The sequence below is a fragment of the Malassezia japonica genome, chromosome 5 (genome assembly GCF_029542785.1).
Source record: "Malassezia japonica chromosome 5, complete sequence".
NCBI classification, from domain to species: Eukaryota; Fungi; Basidiomycota; class Malasseziomycetes; order Malasseziales; family Malasseziaceae; genus Malassezia; species Malassezia japonica.
In genome coordinates, this window is record NC_083374.1 from 487387 (window position 1) to 509690 (window position 22304).

Below are 22304 nucleotides of genomic sequence, written 5' to 3' on the forward strand. Positions count from 1 at the left end.
TCATGCATCGGACGTGCGGCATAGACGTGCGGCCGTGTGCGCTCGCTGCTGCGGCGGCGAGCCAAGCAGCACATGCGCCACGCATTCATTCGTGTGCGCAGGGCTCGGATGATGTGGTCGGCGTGCTGGACGAGGCTGCCGGCCTGCTCGCGCAGGGCGACGTGTCGGTCGCCCTCGCATTCCGCCCGCTGCTCTTGGATCTTTGCGCGCGTGCGACGCGCGATACGCTCGGCGCGGCACTCGCTTTTTCACAGCTCCTCGGTGCGTTTGAGGAGTTGTTTCCGCTTGCCGAGCCCTTCTTTCAGCAGGCATGGCCGGATGGGCTCTTGACCGAGACGACGCAGGAGCGTCTTCTCGCGCAGTACCGCCTGCTGCGCGCGGCGCCGTCGCTGGCCAAGTGGCCCTCGGCGCCGCTCTATACTCTCTTTTCAGATACCACGCAAGCACCGGCGCTGCGCCTGCTCGCCCTGGAAGTCTACGCGCTGCAGGAGCGGCTCGCGCCGAGCTCTAAAGAGGCGCTTGTCGCGACGTGGATCGGCGACGCGCCGGCCCTTTTGGAGGGCGTGTGCGACGTGCGCGTGCTTCCCGTTCACGAAGCGCAGCGCATCGACGCGCTCTGGAAGGGATGCAAAGCGCTCCCTCCGAGCGACGCCCCTCTATATGTCGACGAGTCGCATCTTGCACCGGGCCTTGTAAGCGTCGGCGGCGTGCTCCTCTACGCGCCGGACGCTGCGCCATCGACTGGATTTGTCGAGACGCCCGGCCTCGCCGAGCCGATGCGCGACGCGGCGCTGCACATTGGCCTGCGTCTGCCGCTCCTGCTGAGCGGCCCGGCGGCATGCGGCAAGACGCATCTCATTACACACCTCGCACAGCGCCTGCACGGCGCTCGCCCCACGCCGCCGCTCCTCTCGATCCAGCTCGGTGATCAGAGCGGCGTCGACGGCAAGCAGCTCCTGGGCTCGTTTGTCTCGAGCAGTACGCGCCCAGGCACCTTTGAGTGGGTCGAAGGTGCACTTGCGCGTGCCGTGCGCCAGGGCGTGTGGGTGCTCCTGGAAGATATCGACAAGGCATCAGGCGACGTGCTCAGCGTCATTGCGCCGCTCCTAGACGCACTCGCACCGACCAAGGCGATCGGCGAGCGGCCCCGCCTCGATCTGGGCGCGCGCGGCACGATCGAGGCCGCGCCGGGCTTTGCCTTGTTTGCAACACGCACGAGCACTGCCCCGTTTGCCACAAGCGAGCACTGGGGCGAGGTCACGATGCCGCCGCCAACGCCGGACGATGTCGACGCGATCCTCGTGCACCGCTTCCCTGCGCTGGCACAGCTGCCCCGCGACGAGCTCGCGAGCGTCGTGCGTGCGTGGGCAGCGGTCGCCGAGGGCGTGCGCGCGCCGGGTGCGCCGTCCGGCCTGCGCCGCGTCACACTGCGCGAGCTGATCAAGTGGTGCGCACGCATCGAGGCGCAGCGCCCACAAAGCCTATTTTCGCACCCAGTCGTGCAAGAGAGCGTGTTCCTCGACGCGTGCGACCTGTTCTTTGCGGCGATGCCGGACGCCGCGCCGGGGGCGGCGCTCTCGCCGTACGTCACGGCGCTCCTGTATACGCTCGCCGAGTCGCTGCAGGTCTCGCCGGAGCGTGCGCGGTGGGCGCTCGAGCAGCGCATTCCCGAGCTCGTGCATTCCACGCCCCCGCGCCTCGGGCGCGTCTCTCTGCCGAGTGGCGGCCAGGGCTCAGCGCGGTACGCGCTGACGAAGCCGACGCTGATCCTCATGGAGCGCGTCGCGGCGTGCATTGACCAGGCCGAGCCTGTGCTGCTTGTCGGCGAGACGGGTACAGGCAAGACGAGTATGGTGCAGCACCTCGCGTCGATGTACAAGACGCCGCTTACGGCAATCAACATGAGCCAGCAGACCGAGAGCGCCGATCTGCTCGGTGCGTACAAGCCGCTGGATCCCAAGCTCCAGGCGCAGGCGCTGCACGACCGCTGGACGGCGCTCTTTACCTCGACCTTTTCCGAGCGCCGCAACGCCGAGTTTCTCAATGCCGAGCGCAAGGCGCTCGTCAAAGGCAAGTGGGCGCGTCTCGCGGCGCTCTGGCAAGAGTCGGGGCGCATGGCCGCCCAGGCGCGCGCGGCCGCGGATGCCGACGTGCGCAAAAAGCGCCGCGTCACGCACGACGCGGCGGCTGTGTGGGACGCATTCTGCGACGACGCACGTACGTTTGCAGCGGTGCACGCGAGCAAACAGCGCCACTTTGTCTTTGCTTTCGTCGAGGGGCCGCTCGTGCACGCGATTCGCCACGGGCACTGGATCCTGCTGGATGAGATCAACCTTGCGGCGCCGGAAACGCTCGAGTGCCTGTCGATGCTCCTGCAGTCGCGCGAAAGCAGTATCGTGCTCACCGAGCGCGGCGACCTCGCGCCGATTCCACGCCATCCCAACTTCCGCCTGTTTGCGTGCATGAACCCCGCGACAGACGTTGGCAAGCGCGACCTGCAGGGCGCTTTCCGCGCGCGTTTCACCGAGCTGTACGTCCCGAGCCCCGACTCGGACCGCGAGGCGCTCGTGAGCATCGTCGCGCAGTACATTGGCGAGGCGTCCGTCGGCGACCGGGCCGCTGTGCTCGACGTTGCCGAGTGGTATACCCATGTGCGCCGCCAGGCTGCCGCACACGAGCTCGCAGACGGATGCAACGAGCGGCCCCATTACTCGGTGCGCACGCTCGCGCGTGCCCTGACCTTTGCCGCGGCGCTCATGCCGCAGTACGGCCTGCGCCGCGCGCTCTCAGAGGGCGTGTCGATGGCATTCGGCACACTGCTCGATCACAAGAGCGCGGAAAAGCTCGTGGCGGCGACCGAGCAGCATCTGCTCGCACGCGCCAAAGACCGCCGCCGGCTTGCACCGACCTTTTGCCCTCCGCGGCCCGGCGATGGCTACGTCAACTTTGGCCCGTTCTGGCTCGAGGCGGGGCCGCTGCCGCTGGACGACGCGTCCGAGTACGTGCGCACGCCGAGCGTCGAAGCGAAGCTCGCGGCCCTTGCACGGACGCTCGTCACGCGCCAGAGCCCGGTGCTGATCCAGGGCCCGACGTCGGCCGGCAAGACGAGCGCCGTCGAGTACCTCGCGCGGCGCACCGGCCACCGCTTTGTGCGCATTAATAACCACGAGCACACGGACGTGCAAGAGTACCTCGGCGCCTATGCGTCGGATGCCTCGGGACGGCTTGTCTATACAGAAGGCCTGCTTGTCACTGCGCTGCGGCGTGGCGACTGGATCGTGCTGGACGAGCTGAATCTTGCACCGACCGACGTGCTTGAGGCACTCAACCGTCTTTTGGACGACAACCGCGAGCTGCTCATCCCCGAGACGGGCGAGGTGGTGAAGCCGCACCCGCAATTTATGCTCTTTGCGACGCAGAATCCGCCGGGCGCGTACGCCGGCCGCAAGATGCTTTCGCGGGCCTTGCGCAACCGTTTCGTCGAGCTGCACTTTGACGACGTCCCAGAAACGGAGCTCGCGACCATCCTCGAGCACCGTTGCCGCATTGCGCCGTCGTACGCGGCCAAGATTGTGGCCGTCTTTAGCGAGCTCCAGCGCCGCCGCCAGGCCGACCGTGTGTTTGAGAACAAGCACGCGTTCGCAACGCTTCGTGACCTCTTCCGCTGGGGCGCGCGTGGCGCTGTCGGCTACGAGCAGCTCGCAGATACCGGCTACATGCTGCTGGCTGAGCGCGCACGCAATCCCCGCGACCGCGAGGCGGTGCAGTCTGTGCTTGAGGACGTGCTGCGTGTCAAGGTCACGCCCGCACTCTACGACCTCTCGGACACAAGTACGGTCGTGGCACAAATCGGCACCGAGCGCGCGGCTGCACTCAAGGCCGCCGCCGCGGCACAAGGCATCGTGTGGACGGCCGCGATGCAGCGCCTCGTGTGCCTTGCCGCCGTGGCGCTCGCGTACAACGAGCCTGTACTGCTCGTCGGTGAGACGGGTGCAGGCAAGACGTCCGTGTGCGATATCCTGTCGGCGGCGTTTGGGCGCCCGCTGCACTCGTTCAACTGCCACCAAAACACGGACAGCGCCGACTTGCTCGGTGGCCAGCGCCCGGTGCGCGACCGTGCGGCGCGCGTCGCTGCGGCGCGTGCGGCTGCGGTGGAAGCGGCCGGCGCCGAGGTCGGCGAGCTTCCGCTCGATGCACTGTCAGCGACACTTGCGAGCCTCGATGCGTCGCTGAAGCGCGACGAGGCCCTGCACCTGATCCAGGCCGCGCAGGCTCTGTTTGTCTGGTGCGATGGGCCCCTCGTGCAGGCGATGCGCCAGGGCGACCACATGCTGCTCGACGAAGTGTCACTCGCCGATGACTCCGTCCTGGAGCGCCTGAACAGTGTGCTGGAAAAAGAGCGCACGCTCGTCCTGGCTGAAAAGGCAGGGCGCGTCGAGGACCTCGCGATCACCGCCGTGCCGGGTTTCCAGATCCTCGCGACGATGAACCCGGGTGGCGACTACGGCAAGAAGGAACTGAGCCCCGCCCTGCGCAACCGTTTTACCGAGATCTATGTCCCGGCCGTCGACGCACACGCCGACCAGGCCGCGATCCTCGATGCGCAGTGGCCCGCGAACGTGCCGGAGCTGCGGGCGTATACCGAGCCGATTCTTGCCTTTGTGCAGTTTGTCGCAAAGCAGCTGGGCGGCACCGAGCATACCGGCCTCGGTGTGCGCGACCTGCTGAGCTGGGCATCGTTCATGGTCGCGATGCATGCTAGCGGCACACTTTCTCCCCCGGACGCATTCGCGCACGGCGCGGCGCTCGTCGTGATTGACGGACTCGGTGCGCTGCCAGCGACCGCGGCCATGTCGCCCTCGGGCCTCGCACAGCTGCGTGCGCGCTGCATTGCCGAGGTGAACCGCCTAATTTCCCCGGCGACGTTTGACCCTGCGGCGCCTGCACTGCGCAGCGTCACGGACACGCACGAGGCACTCTTTGTCGGCCCGTTCTCCCTGCCAAAAGCAGGCAAGCCAAAGGACGTGCGCTTTGCACTCAGCGCGCCGACCACTGCCGAGAATGCGATGCGTGTGCTGCGTGCGTGTGCGGTGCCGAAGCGCAGCGTACTGCTGGAAGGCAGCCCAGGTGCCGGCAAGACGTCGCTCATTGCTAGCCTCGCGGCGATGACCAACAATCCGCTGACACGCATCAATTTGTCGGAGCAGACCGAGCTCCTCGACCTCTTTGGCGCCGAGCTTCCCGTCGAAGGTGGCAAGCCCGGCGAGTTTGCGTGGCGTCCTGCCGCGTTCCTCGAGGCGATGCAGGCCGGGCACTGGGTGTTGCTGGACGAAATGAACCTTGCCTCGCAGACCGTGCTGGAAGGTCTGAATGCCTGTCTCGACCACCGCGGCGCAGTGTACGTCGCCGAGATTGGGCGCACCTTTGCGCGCCACCCCTCCTTCCGGATCTTTGCGGCGCAGAACCCCCAGCACCAAGGTGGCGCACGCAAGGGCCTGCCCAAGTCTCTCCTGAACCGTTTCACAAAGGTGCATGTCGCCGAGCTCAACGCGACCGATGCCCAGGAGATTTGCGCACAGCTATACCCCGACGTCCCTGCCGAGGCGCTGGGACGCATGGTCGCCTTCAACACGGCGCTGCAGCAAGCGACGCTCTACGACGGCCTCGCGCGTTTCGGCGCGCCGTGGGAGTTTAATCTGCGTGACTTGCTGCGCTGGCTTGCGCTGATGCATGCGCCGCTCGGCTCGCCGTCCCACGATCCGACCGCGCACTTTGCCGCGCTGTACGCCCGCCGCTTCCGTACGGAAAGCGACCGCGTGCGCACTGCCGCGCTGTACGCCAAGCACATGGGCATCGACGCCCGTACGCTGCTCGACGCGCCGGCGCCGCACATTGGCGCTAGCCATGCCTTGTTGGGCCACACGCTGGTCGACCGCGGCATGGCGCCGTTGCCTCCGGCAGCGAGCACTACCGCGGTGCTTCCCACGCAGCTCGCGTGCCTCGAGGCAGCCGCCGACAGCGTGCGTCTTGCGTGGCTCACGATCGTGACCGGCGCGACGGGCGCAGGCAAGTCGGCGTTTGTGCGTATGCTTGCCGACCTCGCTGGCGTCGCGGTCGACGCGGTGCGCCTCAGCGCTGCGTCGGACACGATGGACCTCTTGGGCTCGTTTGAGCAGCACGATGTCGTGCATGCCCAGCGCGCGGCTCGTCGCCAGGCCACAGAGATTGTACATGCGGCCGCCGCGCGCCTGCGCTGCATGTCGGGTGCTGCAGAGCTCCTAACCCAGCTCGAGAACGCACAGCGCATGCTTGCGGTGGACGCGCCGGCGGCGATCGCGTCGCTCCTCGCGCACCCGGGCCTGGAGGAGGAGGAGCGCACGGCCCTTTCCTCGGCGGCTGCGGCCTTTGGCCCCAGCGAGAGCCAAGGGCAGTTTGCGTGGGTCGACGGCCCGCTCGTGCGTGCTGCGAATGAAGGCCGCTGGCTCGTTCTCGAGGACGCGAACCTGTGTTCCGCCTCGGTGCTCGACCGTCTGAACTCGCTCTTTGAGCCGAACGGCACTCTTCTCCTGAGCGAGCGGGGTATGGTCGACGGCGCGATCCCCGAGCTGAAGCCGCACCCCAATTTCCGCGTGCTGATGACCGTCGACCCGAAGCACGGCGAGCTGAGTCGTGCGATGCGCAATCGTGGTTTGGAGCTGTTCCTCGACGCGCCAGACCTCGCGCGCATTGCGCCGATGGCGCGGTGCCCATCAGCGCTGGCGAGCGAGTCCCCGATGCACTCGGCCGTCGTTGCGCATGCCGTGCGCCGCGGTCTGAGTGGCGCGGCCGAGGCGCCTGTGCCGGACCCCACGGCGATGGCGCTTGTTGCGCCGCTCGTGGATGTCGGCCGCCTGCCGATCGCACACACCCTTGCATGGCTGCCGCACCTTGCCGAGGCGGCGCTTGTGCACGCTGCGCAAGTACTTACACTTGCACAGCAGCAGGCGCTGCACACGGCCGTTGGTGCAGAGCACGCATCGTGCCTCGCCATCGCCTATGACGGCATCGCCGAAGCCGTGCACCAGCGCAACAATGTGCTTGCACAGCAGGGCTACCCCACTGCGCTCCTTGCACTGCTGCCCCCGGACCTGCGCCGTACGCCTGTGCCGTCGGACGACGATGTGGGTAGCCGCATTGCACTGCGCATCCGCGCAGCGTTGCGGCAACATGCCCTTGCGGCCGTCGACGACGAAGGCCCGTCGGTCCTGTCGCGAGCCAAGCGCCACGCGCCCGACCTCGCGCCGCTCCTCGCGGAGCTGCCGACGCTCCTTGGCGCGATTCCCGCGCTGGCGCTTGCCGCAAAGGAGAGCAGCGCAGCACTGCACACGCTCATCGATGCCGCGCACTTTTTGCACGAGGCGTGCGAGGGCGAGGACGCGGACTACTCGCTTGTGCACGTCGTTCTGCGCACGATCCGTACTGCGCTGCGCGATGCACACGGCGACGGCGTGCCGACGCAGCGTGCCGACGCTGTCCTGCGCACGATGCATGCACCCCGCTCGTCGGCTGGCGGCGCGGCGATGCACGCTGTATGGGCCATGCTCCTGCCCAAGATTCCCCCGGCGGCGCTCACAGCGCTCGCGCAGCTCGAGCATGCTGCGTGGCAGCCGCACGCCCAAAAGACGGCACGCACCGCGCTCGAGCTGATGGCCACGCTGGCGCTCGCCGACCATGCCTGGACGCCAGAGCAGCAGACGGAGCTGTGTGGCCTTGCCGCCCAGCTCGCGTCCGAAATGCAGCTGGCAGAGCGCAAGGGAGAGGCGCACGAGGCGACGTATGCCTATGTCTCTCATGTCCTCCCTGTGCTGGCCTGGACGCTGACCGTGTCGCCGGCCAAGCTGCCGCGCGACGCGCGTCTGCGCACGCTCCTCTCGCTCGGTATCGAGCACAGCATGGCACCGGCGATCCTCGTTCCGGCGCAGCTCCAGCTGTGGGCGCCGGACGCGCCGTGTGCGCACACGCCCCCCGCCCAGCTGCGCGCGGCGCGTGCGCTGTGGGGCGTGGACGGCGCCTCGTCGCTGCTGAGTGCGACGCTCCTGCGCAACGTCCTGCGTGCGGTGCACGTCGACCGCGTGTCGCTCTTTGCGTGGCCGCAGTACTGTCGCGAGCTCGAGCAGCTCAGCACGAGCGTCGCGACGGCGATGGCACCTGCAGAGACGCCGCGCCTCGCGTCGCTTCTCGCACTCCTCCTGGCGTTTGTCGCTTGGTTATGTGCGGCACTCGCCGAGGCGCTCAAGGCCGTGCCGGACACGGACGAGCTCGCGGACGGGCTTCACCGAGCCGCGGCCGGGAGCGACCGCGAGGCGATGGCGGCGGCCGTCGAAGCAGTGCACGCCGTGCTGCCCAAGACGCTGCCGCTCTCGTCTGCACTCGAGTCGTGGTTGTCGTTCCTGCGCGATGCGCTTGCATGCGCCGCATCGCCGAGCGAGCACGCGCTCGGTGCGGCATGGGTCGGCCTTGCGACGCAGACGCTTGCGCTGTACCTCCCCGACCTTCCTCTCGACCCGGTCGCCGAGACGCACGCTGCCGCGACCTATGCGTCGTTCCGCGTGACTCGGTTGAACGAGGCGCTGCGCATCGAGCACAGCGCCGAAGACCTGGCGTCCGGCAACAAGCGCAACGCGGTCACCGACGAGCTCGAGCTTGCATTGCAGGCCGCGCTCGCACACGCGTCGGATGCTACACAGACGCGCGTGCACCGCACGCCGAATGCTGCGCGCCTTGCGCGCCTGCACCAGGAACTCGCCTCGTTCGCGGCGCAGGTCCTGGCGCCCGCACGCATGCGCCCGCTCGTCGATGCGCTCGGCGCCAAGGCCGAGCGTGCGAGCGAGCAGCAGGCGACGGTCCAAGCGTCGATTGCGGCGTTTGCGCAGCGCCTGCAGCGGCAGTACACGGATATGCCGGACCTGGTTGCACCTGTGCTCCTTGCGTTGGACCAGGCGCGCCTCGGTCTTGGCATGTGTGCGTCGGCCGCGCCCTCGCGCCGTACCCACCGCATCCTGCGCGATGCCGCCCAGTTCCCAGCCGCCGCGGCATCGCAGGCGCTGCGGACCGAAAAAGCGGCGAGCGTCTCGGAGCTGATTACGTCGCTGGCCGCGGCCGTGTACGAGGCCGAGGTCGTATGTGCGCCTGCGCCCAACGTCGATGCGCTCTACGAGTCGCTGTATCGTGTGTGGGCGCACCAGCGCGACACGCTCGCCGACAAGGCCGCTGCCTCGGCGCAGCTCTATACCTACCGCGGCACGGACGACGATGAGGAGAAGCTCGCTGCGGAGAAGCGTGCACTCTTCCCTGTCTATGAAGATGTGCTGGAGGAGCAGGAGGAGGAGCAGAAGCACGAGAAGCTTGCGCTCGACGAGGCGTCGGTCGTGCTTGTTTACGAGCTACACCTCGCCCTCTTTTCGCAGACGATCGCGGTGCCGTGCGTGCGTACGGCGCTCGATGCGGCCGACGTATTTGCCGCGCAGCGTGCTGCGCTGGTGCGACATCTTTCGCAGCGTGCCGAGTCGCTGCCTGCGCCTCTGGATGCGGCAAGCGCCGCGCTGCAGCTCGCGCTGCTGGACGAGCGCACGTCGCCGCCGCCCAAGCGCCGCAACTTTTACCACGATGCCGACACCGAAACCATGGCGCAGCTTGCGCCTGTGCTCGAGCGTCTTGCGCAGCGGGTCAAGGATCTGCATGTGGCCTACCCCGAGCAGGTGCAATTGCAGCAGCTCCACGAGCGCTGTGCGCGTGTCGCGCAGCTCGGTATGCACAGTCCGGTTGCGCGTGTCCTTGCGGCAGTCGAGCAGCTCTTGACGCATGTTGACGACTGGGAGACGTACGCAAGCAGTGCAACGTCCTTGCGCGACAATGCGCAAGAGCTCATTGCGCTCGTCGTCGCATGGCGCCGCATGGAGCTCGGCGAGTGGGCGCATCTGCTCGACGCCGAGGCGGCCACCGAAGAGGGGCGTGTCGCGCCCTTCTTCTTCTCGCTGTACGAGGCGCTGACACGCGCGTGCGATGGCGACGAGGCGACGACACTCAAGGAACTACTTGCGCTCCTCGAGACGTACGTGCGTCAGAGCCCGATCGGGCAGCTGGCAGCGCGCCTGCGCTTGCTCGATGCAATGGGTTTGTACATGAGCACGAGCCACGCACGCGTCGGCACAGTGTGCCATAACGTCGCCAAGTACTATGCGCAGTTTGTGCCGGCCGTCAGCGAGCACCTGGCCAAGGGGCGCCAGCTGCTCGAGCGCGAGGTGATGGACTATGTGAAGCTCGCAACGTGGAAGGACGTGAACGTGTACTCGTTGCGTCAGAGCGCGCAAAAGACACACACGTATCTGCACCGCACGCTGCGCAAGTTCCGCGGGCTGCTTCAAGAGCCTGCAGATGCGCTGCTGGCGCGCGCGGCCGACGCACGCCCCCCGATGGCCGTACGTGCACTACTGGGGCCCGGCGAGGAGGGGTGGAATGGATTGTCGGAGCTGACTGCGCCGGAAGGCGACGAGGCCGCGATCGACACATCGCGGCCCAAGCACCTGCAGCACGCGAACCGCACATTGCGCCAGCTCTATGCGCTGTGTGACCGCACGCTCTTCCCCCAGCTGCGCTCGGTGCATGTCAGCTCGGACGTGCGTGCGTTTGCAACCGAGATCCTCGATACGGCCGACGAGCTGAGCCAGCAGACGCCCGCATTCTCTACGGAAGAGAATGCAAAGCAGATCAAGAGCCTCGCGACGCAAAAGCGCCGCGCTTGGTCCGACCTGCTCAAGGCGCTGCGCCGGATCGGTCTCAGTCCATTCACCACCACCGAGGTCGTGGCAGAGAACCGCGACGCGTTGCGTGCGTACTCGGTGCCCCGTATCGCCGAGACGCAGCACAATGCAGCGCTGGGCATTCCGGCTACGCAGCAGTACCACTCGGCGCTCCTTGCCCAGCTCGAGCGCTTGCGCACTGCTGTGCATGCGCCGCAAGGCGATGTCGGCATCGCCGAGCTTCAGCGTGCGTTGGGCTCGGTGGAACATGGTGCATTTGTCGCGACACGCATCCTCCTGCGCCTCGGTACTTTTGCCAAGGCCGCACAAGGTGTGTGGGCGCTGGAGCAGCGCTTGGGTGAGCTGAGCGCGGCCGCTGCGCTGCACCCTCTGGCTGATGCCGAGTCGTTTGCGACACACTACGATACGCTGCAGCGTGTGCAGTGCGCGCTGGCCGAAGTGCAGAAGGCCGCACCGCTCCACGTCCGTGTCTCGCCTATGGGCGGCTCGCTCGAGCTCGAGGCACTCGTCCACCTCAAGGACGAGGCCAAGGTGCTCGGCGAATCTATTCACCACACGCTCACGCTCATGCGCGCCGCTGACCTGCGTGTGTGCACGGACGAAGAGGCCGCAATGATCGGACGCAGTGCCAAGCTCGTGCACGACGTCCATGCCGCGCTCACGGCCGCCGGCGAGCGCACACCTGCGCTCCAGATGCTCACAATTCCTACGTGTGCTTGGCTCGAGACGCGGCCGCTGCCCGCGCTTGCGCCCGTCGCCAAAAACGCAGACGAGGCGCAGGCCGCGGTCGACCGAGTCCGCAGCTCCGTGCTAGTCGTGGCGCAGGAGCTGCGCGATGCGCCGCAAGCGCCGCAGGCCGACCTGCCCGACCGCGCCGTGCTCGACGAGTACGCGCGTCTGCAGGCCGTGGAGCGTATTCTGCGTCCCGAGCAGCTTGCCGACAGCGTGCACCAGATTGTGGCGGGCGGCGCGGCGGGTGTACAAGCGGTGCGCGATGTGGCGCCTTTCCTGGCGTCGTACAGCCGCATGCTCTTTGCGCACATGCAGAGTGTGTCGCTCATGTACCGCTCGCTCGCGCGTCTATGCCTTGTCCTGTGTACGATTGTGCACACCCTTGCGATGCGTGGTTTCTGCACGCCTCCCGAGGAGGACACGCAGACGAACGATGCGGATGCCGAAGGCGGCGAGCAGCTCGAGGGCGGCACTGGTCTTGGCGACGGCACTGGTGCCAAGGACATCAGCGATACCCTGCAAGACGATGAGCCGATGGAGGAGCTTCAGAACGACGAAGAGGGACCTCAAGACGAGACGCAAGGCGAAGACAAGGCGCGCGAGACCGACGAGCTCCAAGGCGATGCCCAGAGTGTCGACGGCGAGCGCGGCGAGGAAGATGGCGAAGGCGACGAACAACAAGACGAAGAGAATGAAATTGAGGACGAGGTCGGCGATGTCGATCCCCTCGACCCTGACGCCGTCGACGAAAAGATGTGGGGCGACGAGCCCCAAGAGGCGCAGGGTGAAAGCGAAGCCGGCGGCGGTGCTCAGGACGATCGCGAGCACGCCGCCGAGCGTGGCGAAGAGGGCCAGCAGAAGGACGAGCAGGGTGACGACGCCGAGCAAGGTGACGACGCTGACGGCGCCGACGCCGAGCAGGACGAGGCCGAAGCCGCCGAGGCCGAAGCCGAGCCGGAGCTCGAAGACATGCCCGACAAGCACGACGGCCTGGGCCGCGAACTGGACAATGAGGCCGAGCAGCAAGAGATGCAGCTCGACGATTTGGACATGGACGACGGCGAAGGCGAGAAAGAGGACGAAGAAGAGTGGAGCGACGATGATATGGATACCCAGCAGCAAGGCGACGCACACGACTCGGGCTCGGAACTCTCTGTGGACGACCAGGACGAACGGGGTGCGGACCGCGGCGGCGACGGCGAGGAGACGGAGGAGAATGCCGAAGTGAGCGAAGATGTGAAGCCGGAGGGCGACGGCGACGAGGCCGACGGCGCAGACGAAGGCAAGGACGAGGCCGATGCGGCCAAGGACGAGGCCGACGATGCCCACGACGATGCCCAAGAGGATACCAAGGACGAAGCCGGCGAAGGCGCCGCGGAGCAGCCCGAGCAGCGCGGCGCCGAGCCCCAGGAAACCGAGCCAGGCCAAGCCGGCGCGCCCGAGACCAAGCAAGATCCCTTGGACGGGCGTACAGCGCCCGAGTCCGAGCCCGCGGCGCAAGCACCCCATGCCAAGCCGCAGTCGGCGCAGCGCACGCTCGGCGACATGACCGACGACATGAACACCGACGCGGACGGCGACGGCAACGATGCTGGCGGCGCGTCAGGTGCGCAAGAGCGTGCGGCCGGTGGCGCGAGCGATGCCGGGCAGACCGCCCCCCAGACCGGGGGCGCGCCGATGGACGCTGGCGCAGATGCCGAGACGCATGCGGATGACGCCACGGATGCTGAGCGTGCGAACCCCGTGCAGAGTCTCGGCGACTCTCTCGAGCAGTTCCGCCGCGATATGGCGGCGATCCGCGAGGCACGCGATGCGAATGAGCCGCATGCCGACGACGGAATGCCCGAGGCCGGCGATGTCGAACACGTTGCGCACGACGACGACGCTGATGCTCAAGCACTCGGTGTTGCGAGCGAGCAGCAAGCGCAGGCCATGCGCCAGCTGTCGCTCGACGAGGGCGATGCCCCCCCGGTGCACGAAGACGCGCCCGAGGTGATGGACGATGCGCCGCAGCCCACGAGCGAGGCGCCGCGCGAAATGCCCGACACGACCGATGCGTCTGGCGCCGCGACCGGCACCGCCGCCGATGGTGCGCTCACCTCGACCGATGTGCAGCAGCAAAGCGCCGAGGAGGGCGGCGACGTGGAGGCCGAGCACGAGACGATGGACCCTCTCCCCGAAGAGGAGCGTGCCGAAGCCGACGAGCACGTCGAGGCCGCTCTTGCCACCTTCCGTGCCTCGGATTCCGATGTGGCGCATGCCGCTGAGCTGTGGCGCGCCTACTCCACGCTGACGATGGACCTTGCGTTTGGCCTGTGTGAGCAGCTGCGCCTGATCCTCGCCCCCACGCTCGCGACGCGCCTGAACGGCGACTTCCGCACCGGCAAGCGCCTGAATCTGCGCAAGATCATCCCCTACATTGCGTCCGACTTTGCCAAAGACAAGATCTGGCTGCGTCGCACCAAGCCGAGTGCGCGCGAGTACCAAGTCCTGCTGGCGATCGACGACAGCAAGAGTATGGCGGAAGGGCGCAATATCCACCTGGCCTACCAGACGCTTGCGCTGGTCACGGGTGCGCTGATGCGCCTCGAGGTCGGCGATGTGGCCGTCTGCCGCTTTGGTGAGCAGGTCGAGATGCTGCACGATTTTGGGGCGGCGTCCTTTAGCGATGCGCACGGCGGTCAGATTCTGAGCAAGCTGCGCTTCGACCAGACCTCGACCGACGTCCACGCGCTGCTCTCCTCGAGTCTGCAGACGCTGCGCACCGCGCGCGAGACGCGCGCGTCTGCGAGCGGCGCCGATCTGTGGCAGCTGCAGATCATCATCTCGGACGGTGTGTGCCAGGACCACGAGCGGCTGCGTGCGCAGATCCGCCGTGCGATGGCCGAGCGCGTGATGCTCGTCTTTGTCGTGGTCGACGCGGCAGAGGACACGAGTGGAAGCGGCCCGCCCCGCAGCTCGATTCTGAGTATGAACCAAGTCTCCTACCACACCGATGCCGCCGGCAAGCTCCAGCTGGAGATGAAGCGGTACATTGACACGTTCCCCTTTGACTCCTACGTCATTGTACGGGACGTGCACGCCCTCCCCGGTGTGCTTGCGAGCACGCTACGGCAGTGGGCCGAAAAGATTCGCGACGCATAGCTATGTACTTTACAAGAGCGGAACATTGCGTAAGAACGACAGCGTGCCCATGCAGTAGTCGAGCGACTGGAGGACGCGTGCGCTCTCGCGCTGCTGCTCGGCCAGGAGCGTGCGCAGCGCCAGGCCCAGCGCCGCGCCCTCCTCGTCGCCGTTGCTCGGGTCCGCAGCGTACTGCTGCACCCCCTCGGCGTGCACCGCAAGGAACACGGCGAGCATCGCCTGCACCGCCTCCCAGTCGCGCTGCGCACGCAGACGCAGCGCAAGCGCCTGCAAAAACAGCGTCTGCTGCGCCGGCGTCTCGAGCGAGCGGATCGCCACGTCGAGCTGCGGCGCGGAGAGCGTGTGGAGATAGGTAAAGAGCGCCGCGACGTCCTCGGCCTCGACCGCGACGCGCAAGCGGCGCTCGAACGCCGACTCGACCGCGATCGGGGTGTGTGTGCGGTGCGACATCGGCGCATCGTCCTCTGGCATCGGCGCGGCCTCACCAAGCGGCGCGCGGTTGCCCGTGTCGAGGAAGAAGGGCGCCTTTTCCGGCTTTTTCGGCGCCTCGGTCGGCTTGTTGCGCTGCCGAATCGTGTCGAGGTGCAGCAGCGTGATCCAGCGCGAGCGGGGCATGGTGCTCAGCGTAAGCAGCGGCCCGTCGGCGCCTTCAAGCTGCGGCGGGCTGGTATAGGTGCGCTGGAGCTCCGGCTCGCCAATGTCGGCATCCGGCGCCTCGTCGAGCGCCGCGCCTTGCATGGTCGGCAGCGCAGCGTCGCGCTCCGCGGCCGCCTCGCCGATCGGCAGCGCACGCAGCGGCACTGGCGCAAACTGCGCGCGGTTCACCCACAGGTGCACCCCGACGCTGTCCACATGCGCGGTGGCCAAAAAGTCGCCGAGCGGCGAGAAGGCGACGCTCGTCGCGATGCTCGGCGTGCGGAACGCGTCGATGAGCTGCGCGGTCGCAATGTCAAAGGTGCGCACGACGCTGTCCGTGCTGCACGTCACGATCCAGCGGCCGTCTGCGGAGAAAGCAGCGTCCAAAAGACGGCCACGGAAGCCGCCAAAGCGACGCGCAACGCGCTGCGTCTCGAGGTCGAGGACGTACAGCTCGAGGTCTTCGCCGAGCGCCGCGACGAGGTTCGACTCGCGGTGCAGGCGCAGCGCCGCGATCGGCGCGGGCATCGCGACACTCGCAGTGCGCTGGCCGGTGTGGAAGTCGAAAAGGTGCAGCACGGGCTCCTGTGTGCTGACGAGCGCGACTGCATTCACCGCGTCGCACGCGATATCCGTCACCGGGGCCTCGCTGCCAGTCGCAAACGTGCGGCGGTAGAGGTGGCTCTGCATGTTGTACATTTCGACCGCGCCCTTGCTCGTGCCGATCAGGGCAAAGTTGCCGCACGCGCTCACGCACGCAGCCGTGCCGGTCGCCATGCTCTTCTTGGTGCGTGCGGCGCTGAGCGGCGACTTGTTCATGTGCTTGTCGCGCACCGTCCAGGTGTGTGCGTAGCGATCGTTGGCGTGCGTCGTCAAGACGTCGTCCCAGTCGCGCGAGCGCGTCGTGCTGTACGACAGCGACGAGACAGGGGGGAGCTTGAGCGACGTTGCATCCACGTCGAGCTTCGAAGCGCGGCTCTCGACCGAGCCCTGGCTCAGCTCGAACGAGCGGCTGTCGCGCACCACCGAAAGCGAGCGCACGCTCTTGTCGCGCGAGGCCGTCAGCATGCTGCGGCCGTCCTCGCCATAGTACCGAATAATATGAGGGGGCAGTGCGTGCCCGCTGCGGAACTTGAGCAGGCGGGGAGGAAGCGTAGGCGACTCAAAGAACCACTGCTTCACCGCATTGTCTGCGCCGCTCGAAATAAGGAGCGGCTGGCCCGGCACGAACTCGATCGCGCCGATCGCGCCGTCGTGCGCGTGCTGCACCGAGTGCAGCAAACGCGGCGCGCCGTCCTCCTCTGCGGCCGCCGCAAGGTCAAAGAGGACGAGCGAGCCGGCGCGCGTCGCCACCGCGAGCGTGTGTGCCTCGCCATCCGTGCGAAAAGCGATGCACCCCGTGGCGAGGCCGCCGTCGACGTGCACGGTAAAGAGCTTGTTGCCCAAGCGCACGTCGAGCATAACAACGTCGCCGTCCGCATAGGCCACGGCGAGCACGTCGACGGCCGGCGACTGCGTCACGCTCACGACCCCCGCGGGCGTCCCTCGGATCTGCTTAGCGCCAAAGGTGTGGATGTGCTGTCCGGTGCGCACGTTCCACAGCTGCACGCTGCCGTCTGCACCGCCAATAACGACCTTGTTGAGGTAGGTTGCAGGGTGCACGACGCACGACGCAGTCCATCCGGCAAAGTCGAGCGTCTGGAGGAGCTCGTTGGTCGCCAGGCTCCATACGTATGCCGCGTGCCCATCCGCGGCGAGTGCAACGACATAGTCGCCAAACACAATGAGCTGTCCGAGAAGTGCCTCGTCCTCTGTCTCGTACGCCGCGACTTCGCGGCCGCGCACGTACCGATGCACGGTCGGTCCTGCGGCCGCGAGGAGGCTATCCGGCGACGTCGAGATCGCCATGCTGCTAATTGCATGCTGGAGCATCGGCCCCACGAACAAGAGCGTCATGCGGTCTGCATTCCACATCGCCCAAGCGTCGCCGACGCACGTCACGACGTTCACGTCTGGCGTCTTGGCGTCCTTGCCGCCAAAACGCACCTGCATCACAAACGGCACGCCGTTCGAGACGTAGCCCAACGCGCGGAACGGCGTGTAGAGCGGCGTGCGCTTCGCGAGCGCTTCCGGCGCCGCGGCCGGCGCCGCTTCGCCCTTGGCGCGCTTCTCTCGTTGTACGGCCATCACGGAAGGCGGAGCACGAGCAAAAAATGCTGACTCAGCCATTTTTCCTGCCGCCTTTTTTTTGGACGACGATGCAGGCGCACAAGCCGGATGCCGAGGAGGCGAAGCTCGAGCGTGAGCTGCATGCCGATGCCGCGCAGCAGTCGACGCAGGAGACGGAGCGTCTTCCGTTCTCGTCGGTGGAGCTGACGCAGCCGACGCAGCGTGCGCTCGATACGATGGGATTCAAGACGATGACCGAGGTGCAGAGCCGCTGTATCCCCCCGCTGCTTGCCGGCAAGGATGTGCTGGGTGCTGCGCAGACGGGTAGTGGAAAGACGCTCGCGTTCTTGATCCCTGCGATCGAGATGCTGCACCGCCTCAAGTTCAAGCCGCGCAACGGCACGGGCGCGGTGATTATCGCGCCGACGCGCGAGCTGGCGCTGCAAATCTTTGGTGTGGCAAAAGAGCTCATGGCGCACCACAGCCAGACGCTCGGTATCATTATGGGCGGTGCCAACCGCCGTGCAGAGGCCGACAAGCTGCAGAAGGGTGTCAACTTGATTGTTGCGACGCCCGGTCGCCTGCTCGACCATCTGCAAAACACAAAAGGCTTCGTCTTTAGCAACCTGAAAGCGCTCATCATTGACGAGGCTGACCGTATCCTTGAGATTGGTTTTGAGGACGAGATGCGCCAGATTGTGCGTATTCTCCCGAACGACAACCGCCAGTCGATGCTCTTTTCGGCGACGCAAACGACCAAGGTACAGGACCTCGCGCGTATTTCGCTGCGCCCCGGCCCTCTCTATATCAACGTGCACCAGCAGCTCGCCGCCTCGACCGTGTCGAAGCTCGAGCAGGGCTACGTCGTGTGCGACAGCGACAAGCGCTTCCTGCTCCTCTTTACCTTCCTGAAGCGCAACGCGGGCAAGAAGATTATCGTGTTTATGAACTCGTGCAACAGCGTCAAGTACTACGGCGAGCTGCTCAACTATATCGACGTGCCGGTCCTCGACCTGCACGGCAAGCAGAAGCAGCAAAAGCGCAGCACGACCTTTTTCGAGTTCTGTAATGCGAAGGGCGGCACGCTTCTGTGTACGGATGTAGCGGCGCGTGGCCTCGACATTCCCGCGGTCGACTGGATCATCCAGTTCGACCCGCCGGACGACCCGCGCGACTATATCCACCGCGTCGGCCGCACGGCGCGTGGCGGCAAGGGCGGCCGCTCGCTCCTGTTCCTCTTGCCGAGTGAGCTGGGCTTCCTGCGCTTCCTCAAGGTGGCCAAGGTGCCGCTCAACGAGTATTCCTTCCCCCCGAACAAGATCGCCAACGTACAGAGCCAGCTCGAGAAACTCATTGCCAAGAACTACTACCTGCACCAATCTGCCAAGGAGGGCTACCGCTCGTACATCCAGGCGTACGGCTCGTACTCGCTTAAGCGGATCTACGATATCAACGCACTCGACCTCGCGAAGGTCGCCAAGGCATTTGGCTTCGCGACGCCGCCCAAGGTCAACGTGACACTCGGCACGGGCCTCAAGAGCGCCGGCCAGAAGCGCGGCAGCGAAGAGGACCAGCCGCAGAAGCGTCCGCGCATGGGCCGTGCATAGGCTTGTATAGTATTGCTACTGGGTATCACAGCTCCTCTGCCCGCCGCGTCGCGACGCCGTTAAAGACATAGAGCATCGACGAGGTGTTGCGGTCGCACGTCGTCTTGACGTTGGCACGCAGCTCGTTCAGCGCCATCTGCACCGCACGCAGCACAGGCGCATAGAGCGTGCTGCTCCGCGCGCGGATCTCGGCGCCGTGCGCATTAAAGAGCGCCGTGAGCCACTGCAAGTGGAACTCCACGTGCGGGCTCGCGCTCGTGGGGTCGAGGCGCGTTGCGACCAGCTGCAGCATCTGGGAGAGGTAGACGAGCGGCAGCTGCGTCGCCACAAGCACAATCTCTTGCGGCTTCACGCGCTCGTAGACTTCCGCCAGGAGCGTTGGGTCGTTGAGGCGCAGCGCGCCGAGCACGGCCAGCAGCGCATCGCCTTGGAGCGACGCACTGCGCACGGCCTGGGGCGTAAGGTCCATGTCCAGGTCGGTGGGGTCAAAGGTCGCCTGGTCGTCGAGGCTGTATAGCAGCAGGCCGCTCGTCGACGCCGCCGCCCAGCACTGCCCGGTGGGCGAGAAACGGACGCACTTGGAGCGGGCGAGGGGGCGCGTAGACCGCTTGCTCAGGTCGCCGCGCTGCGCGCCCGGCAGACTCTTGTCGGCACGCTCGGCAAGCGTCAGATCCTCTTCGTCGGACAGGTCATTGATCAGCTCGACGTGGCCCGCATCGGTGACCTGGCGCGAGTCGAGGCGGTCCTGCGTCCCGTCGAGCGCGACATTCAGGCTGAGCGTCCAGCGCTTGAGCAGGACCTTTTCCTTGACGTCGTACAGGCACACATAGTTCGCATTGCCACCGGCGAGGACGCACGAGCCGTCGGCAGAGTAGCAGATGCTCGTAAACGCCGCTCCGGCCGCATTGTTGCGCCGCGCGACCTTGTCGTTGATGCTGCGGCCACCGGAAATGTCGCGGCGGCAGTCGAGCACGCCTTTCGACGCGCCGCTCTGCGCGTCAAAGAAGGTGAGCTGCCCGTCGAGCGTTGCGGCGCACACTTCGTGGCCGTCGGGACGGAAGGCGAGCGCAAGGCCTTCGGCGTTGAGCTGCATCGCCTCGGTCGCGCCGCTGCGCTTAAACACTTCCCAGAGACGCACCGAGCGGTCCCAGCTGGTGCTCGCAAGGAGGCCGCTGCCGGCGGGATCAAACGCCAGCGCAGTCACTGGCCCTTCGTGCCCCGCAAGAATCTCGAGGAGCTTGCCGGTCTGCACGCTCCACATGTACGTCTCAAAGATGTCCGAGCTGCCAGCACACACGACTTCGCCCGAGGGGTCCACCGCAAGACTCACAAACTGCACGGGATTCGGGCTGGTGAATGTGCGAAAGTTGCGGTAGCGCACCAAATCGTACGCACGCACCGTTCCGTCGAGGCTCGCGCTAAAGAGCACCTGGCCCTGCTTGGCAAACTCCACGCACGACACCGGCGCGGTGTGGTCGGAAAAGGTCACGGTGCAAAAGCCCGAGGTGGTGTTCCACAGCTTCACTTTGCCGTCGTCGCCGCCGGTCACGGCCATCTGGCCGTCCTGCGCAAAGGCGACCGTGTTCATATCGTAAAAGTGCCCTTGCTGCTTGAGAATGTACGACTCGCTCGCCCACTCCCACACCAGCAGCTGGCCGAGCTTTTGCGCGCCAAACGCGAGCCACTCGCCTGTGTGGTTGATGGCGACACTGGTAATTTTTTCCTGGCTGATGCTCAGCGTGTGCACCGCCTGGAAATCCGGCAGATCCCACAGCGAAAAGAGGCCGCTGCTGAAGCCAACGACCAGGCGCGAGGTGCCGGCGTGGAAAGCGGCACAGACCACCTGCGTATTCGCCTGGTGGAAATAGTTGCGCTGCATCACGCCCCAGCGCGTAAAGGCGATACGGTTCTCTGGCGCGGTCATGGCAGCCGCCGCGCCCGCGTCGCCGTCGCTCGCTTCGTCCTGCCTCATCTCGCCCTCGTCCGACTCTTTCGCCGCCCAGGTAAGGCAGGCGCCGTCGCGCGAAACGGTGTAGATCGTGCGCTCGTCCAGCGAGAAGAACGCCTCAATCACCGCATCGCGGTGGCCAGTAAAGGTCTTGGGGCGGAAGCCGGGCAGCGGATCCAGCGAAAAGAGGCGCGCCGACATATCCTTCGAGGTGCTCAGGAAAAAGCGGCCGCTCTTGGACCATGTGATGCTCAGGACGTCGTCAAAGTGGCCGACGTACGTGCGGTGCAGCACGAACGGCGCAAACTCACGCACAAGCACGCTCGGCGTCTGCCACACCTGGACCTGCGTGCCGTGCGTCACGGCAAGGTAGCGGCCGTCGGGCGAGAACTGCGCATCGCGCACCGGCAGCTTGAAGCTCATGTGCGCCAGCAGCGCACGACGCGTCACATTCATCAACAGTGCATGCCCGTCTTCGTCTGCGACCAGCACCAAGCTGGGGTTCGCAGGCGAGACGGCGACACGCGCAATCGGCTTGCGTGTCTCAAACGGGAGCGTAAACGAGGTATTGCGAACGAGGTGGAAAACCGAGAGGCGGTTGCCGACGGGAGAGTACATTGTGTCCCCATCACCACCAAATTGCACGTTTCCTTGCTGGTACACCGTACCGCATAGGTTCGAGAACTTGAAGGAGGACTTCATCGTCGCTCGACAAACGTACTTTTTTCGTGCTGAGTCAGCACTCCACCACGCTCCACCACGAGGGCGCTCGGACCTGGGATGGACCGCGAGTCGGCCCCGGAAAACGCGCCGCTGCGCGATGCTGTTCCTCCCCGATACCCAAGCGAAATGTCGGTAGAGAGCTTCGACGAGGCGGTGCTCACTCCTGGCACCAGGCGCTGGTCGCTTACGCCGGGCATCGCACAGGAAGAGTGGAGTGGGACACCGACTTCGGAAAGCGCGCCGCGCTGGACACGGCCCCGAGCGCCGACGCGGTTGCGGAACGTGTCATCTCCGGTCGTTATGGAGAGAGGATACAGCGATGGGCGCGTGTCTTCGCTGTCGACAGCCCCGGAACTGGGCACGACTCGGTCCATGAGCAGGATCCGAGGCCTCGTTCAGCCGCGGCGCGCGTCGTCATCCATGAGTGACGGACGGGATACGCCGCCGTTCCAGATGAGGCTGGGAATGCGCCGCCGTCCGGTCTCGTCGCTCGCTGTGTCGGACAGCAGCGCAAGCGGGACGCCGATCGGACTCTGGACAGCCCCG

General features: G+C 66.5%; 4 protein-coding genes across 4 annotated transcripts; 2 read left to right on the forward strand and 2 right to left on the reverse strand.

Annotated features, from left to right (window-relative positions):
• Positions 1-2: 2 nt before the first annotated feature.
• MJAP1_003035 (uncharacterized protein) lies at positions 3-14675 on the forward strand (the record flags this gene model as incomplete). Its single annotated transcript, XM_060266967.1, has 1 exon — positions 3-14675. One exon carries the CDS (start codon positions 3-5, stop codon positions 14673-14675), a length of 14673 nt encoding a protein of 4890 aa, XP_060122950.1.
• Positions 14676-14684: 9 nt separating this feature from the next.
• On the reverse strand, positions 14685-17498 carry UTP21 (rRNA-processing protein utp21; the record flags this gene model as incomplete). Its single annotated transcript, XM_060266968.1, has 1 exon — positions 14685-17498. One exon carries the CDS (start codon positions 17496-17498, stop codon positions 14685-14687), a length of 2814 nt encoding a protein of 937 aa, XP_060122951.1.
• A 71-nt stretch (positions 17499-17569) lies between these two features.
• HAS1 (RNA helicase) lies at positions 17570-19087 on the forward strand (the record flags this gene model as incomplete). The annotated part of the gene is made up of 1 exon (XM_060266969.1): positions 17570-19087. One exon carries the CDS (start codon positions 17570-17572, stop codon positions 19085-19087), a length of 1518 nt encoding a protein of 505 aa, XP_060122952.1.
• A 25-nt stretch (positions 19088-19112) lies between these two features.
• Positions 19113-21737, reverse strand: PWP2 (U3 snoRNP protein; the record flags this gene model as incomplete). Its single annotated transcript, XM_060266970.1, has 1 exon — positions 19113-21737. One exon carries the CDS (start codon positions 21735-21737, stop codon positions 19113-19115), a length of 2625 nt encoding a protein of 874 aa, XP_060122953.1.
• Between the last annotated feature and the right edge of the window lie 567 nt (positions 21738-22304).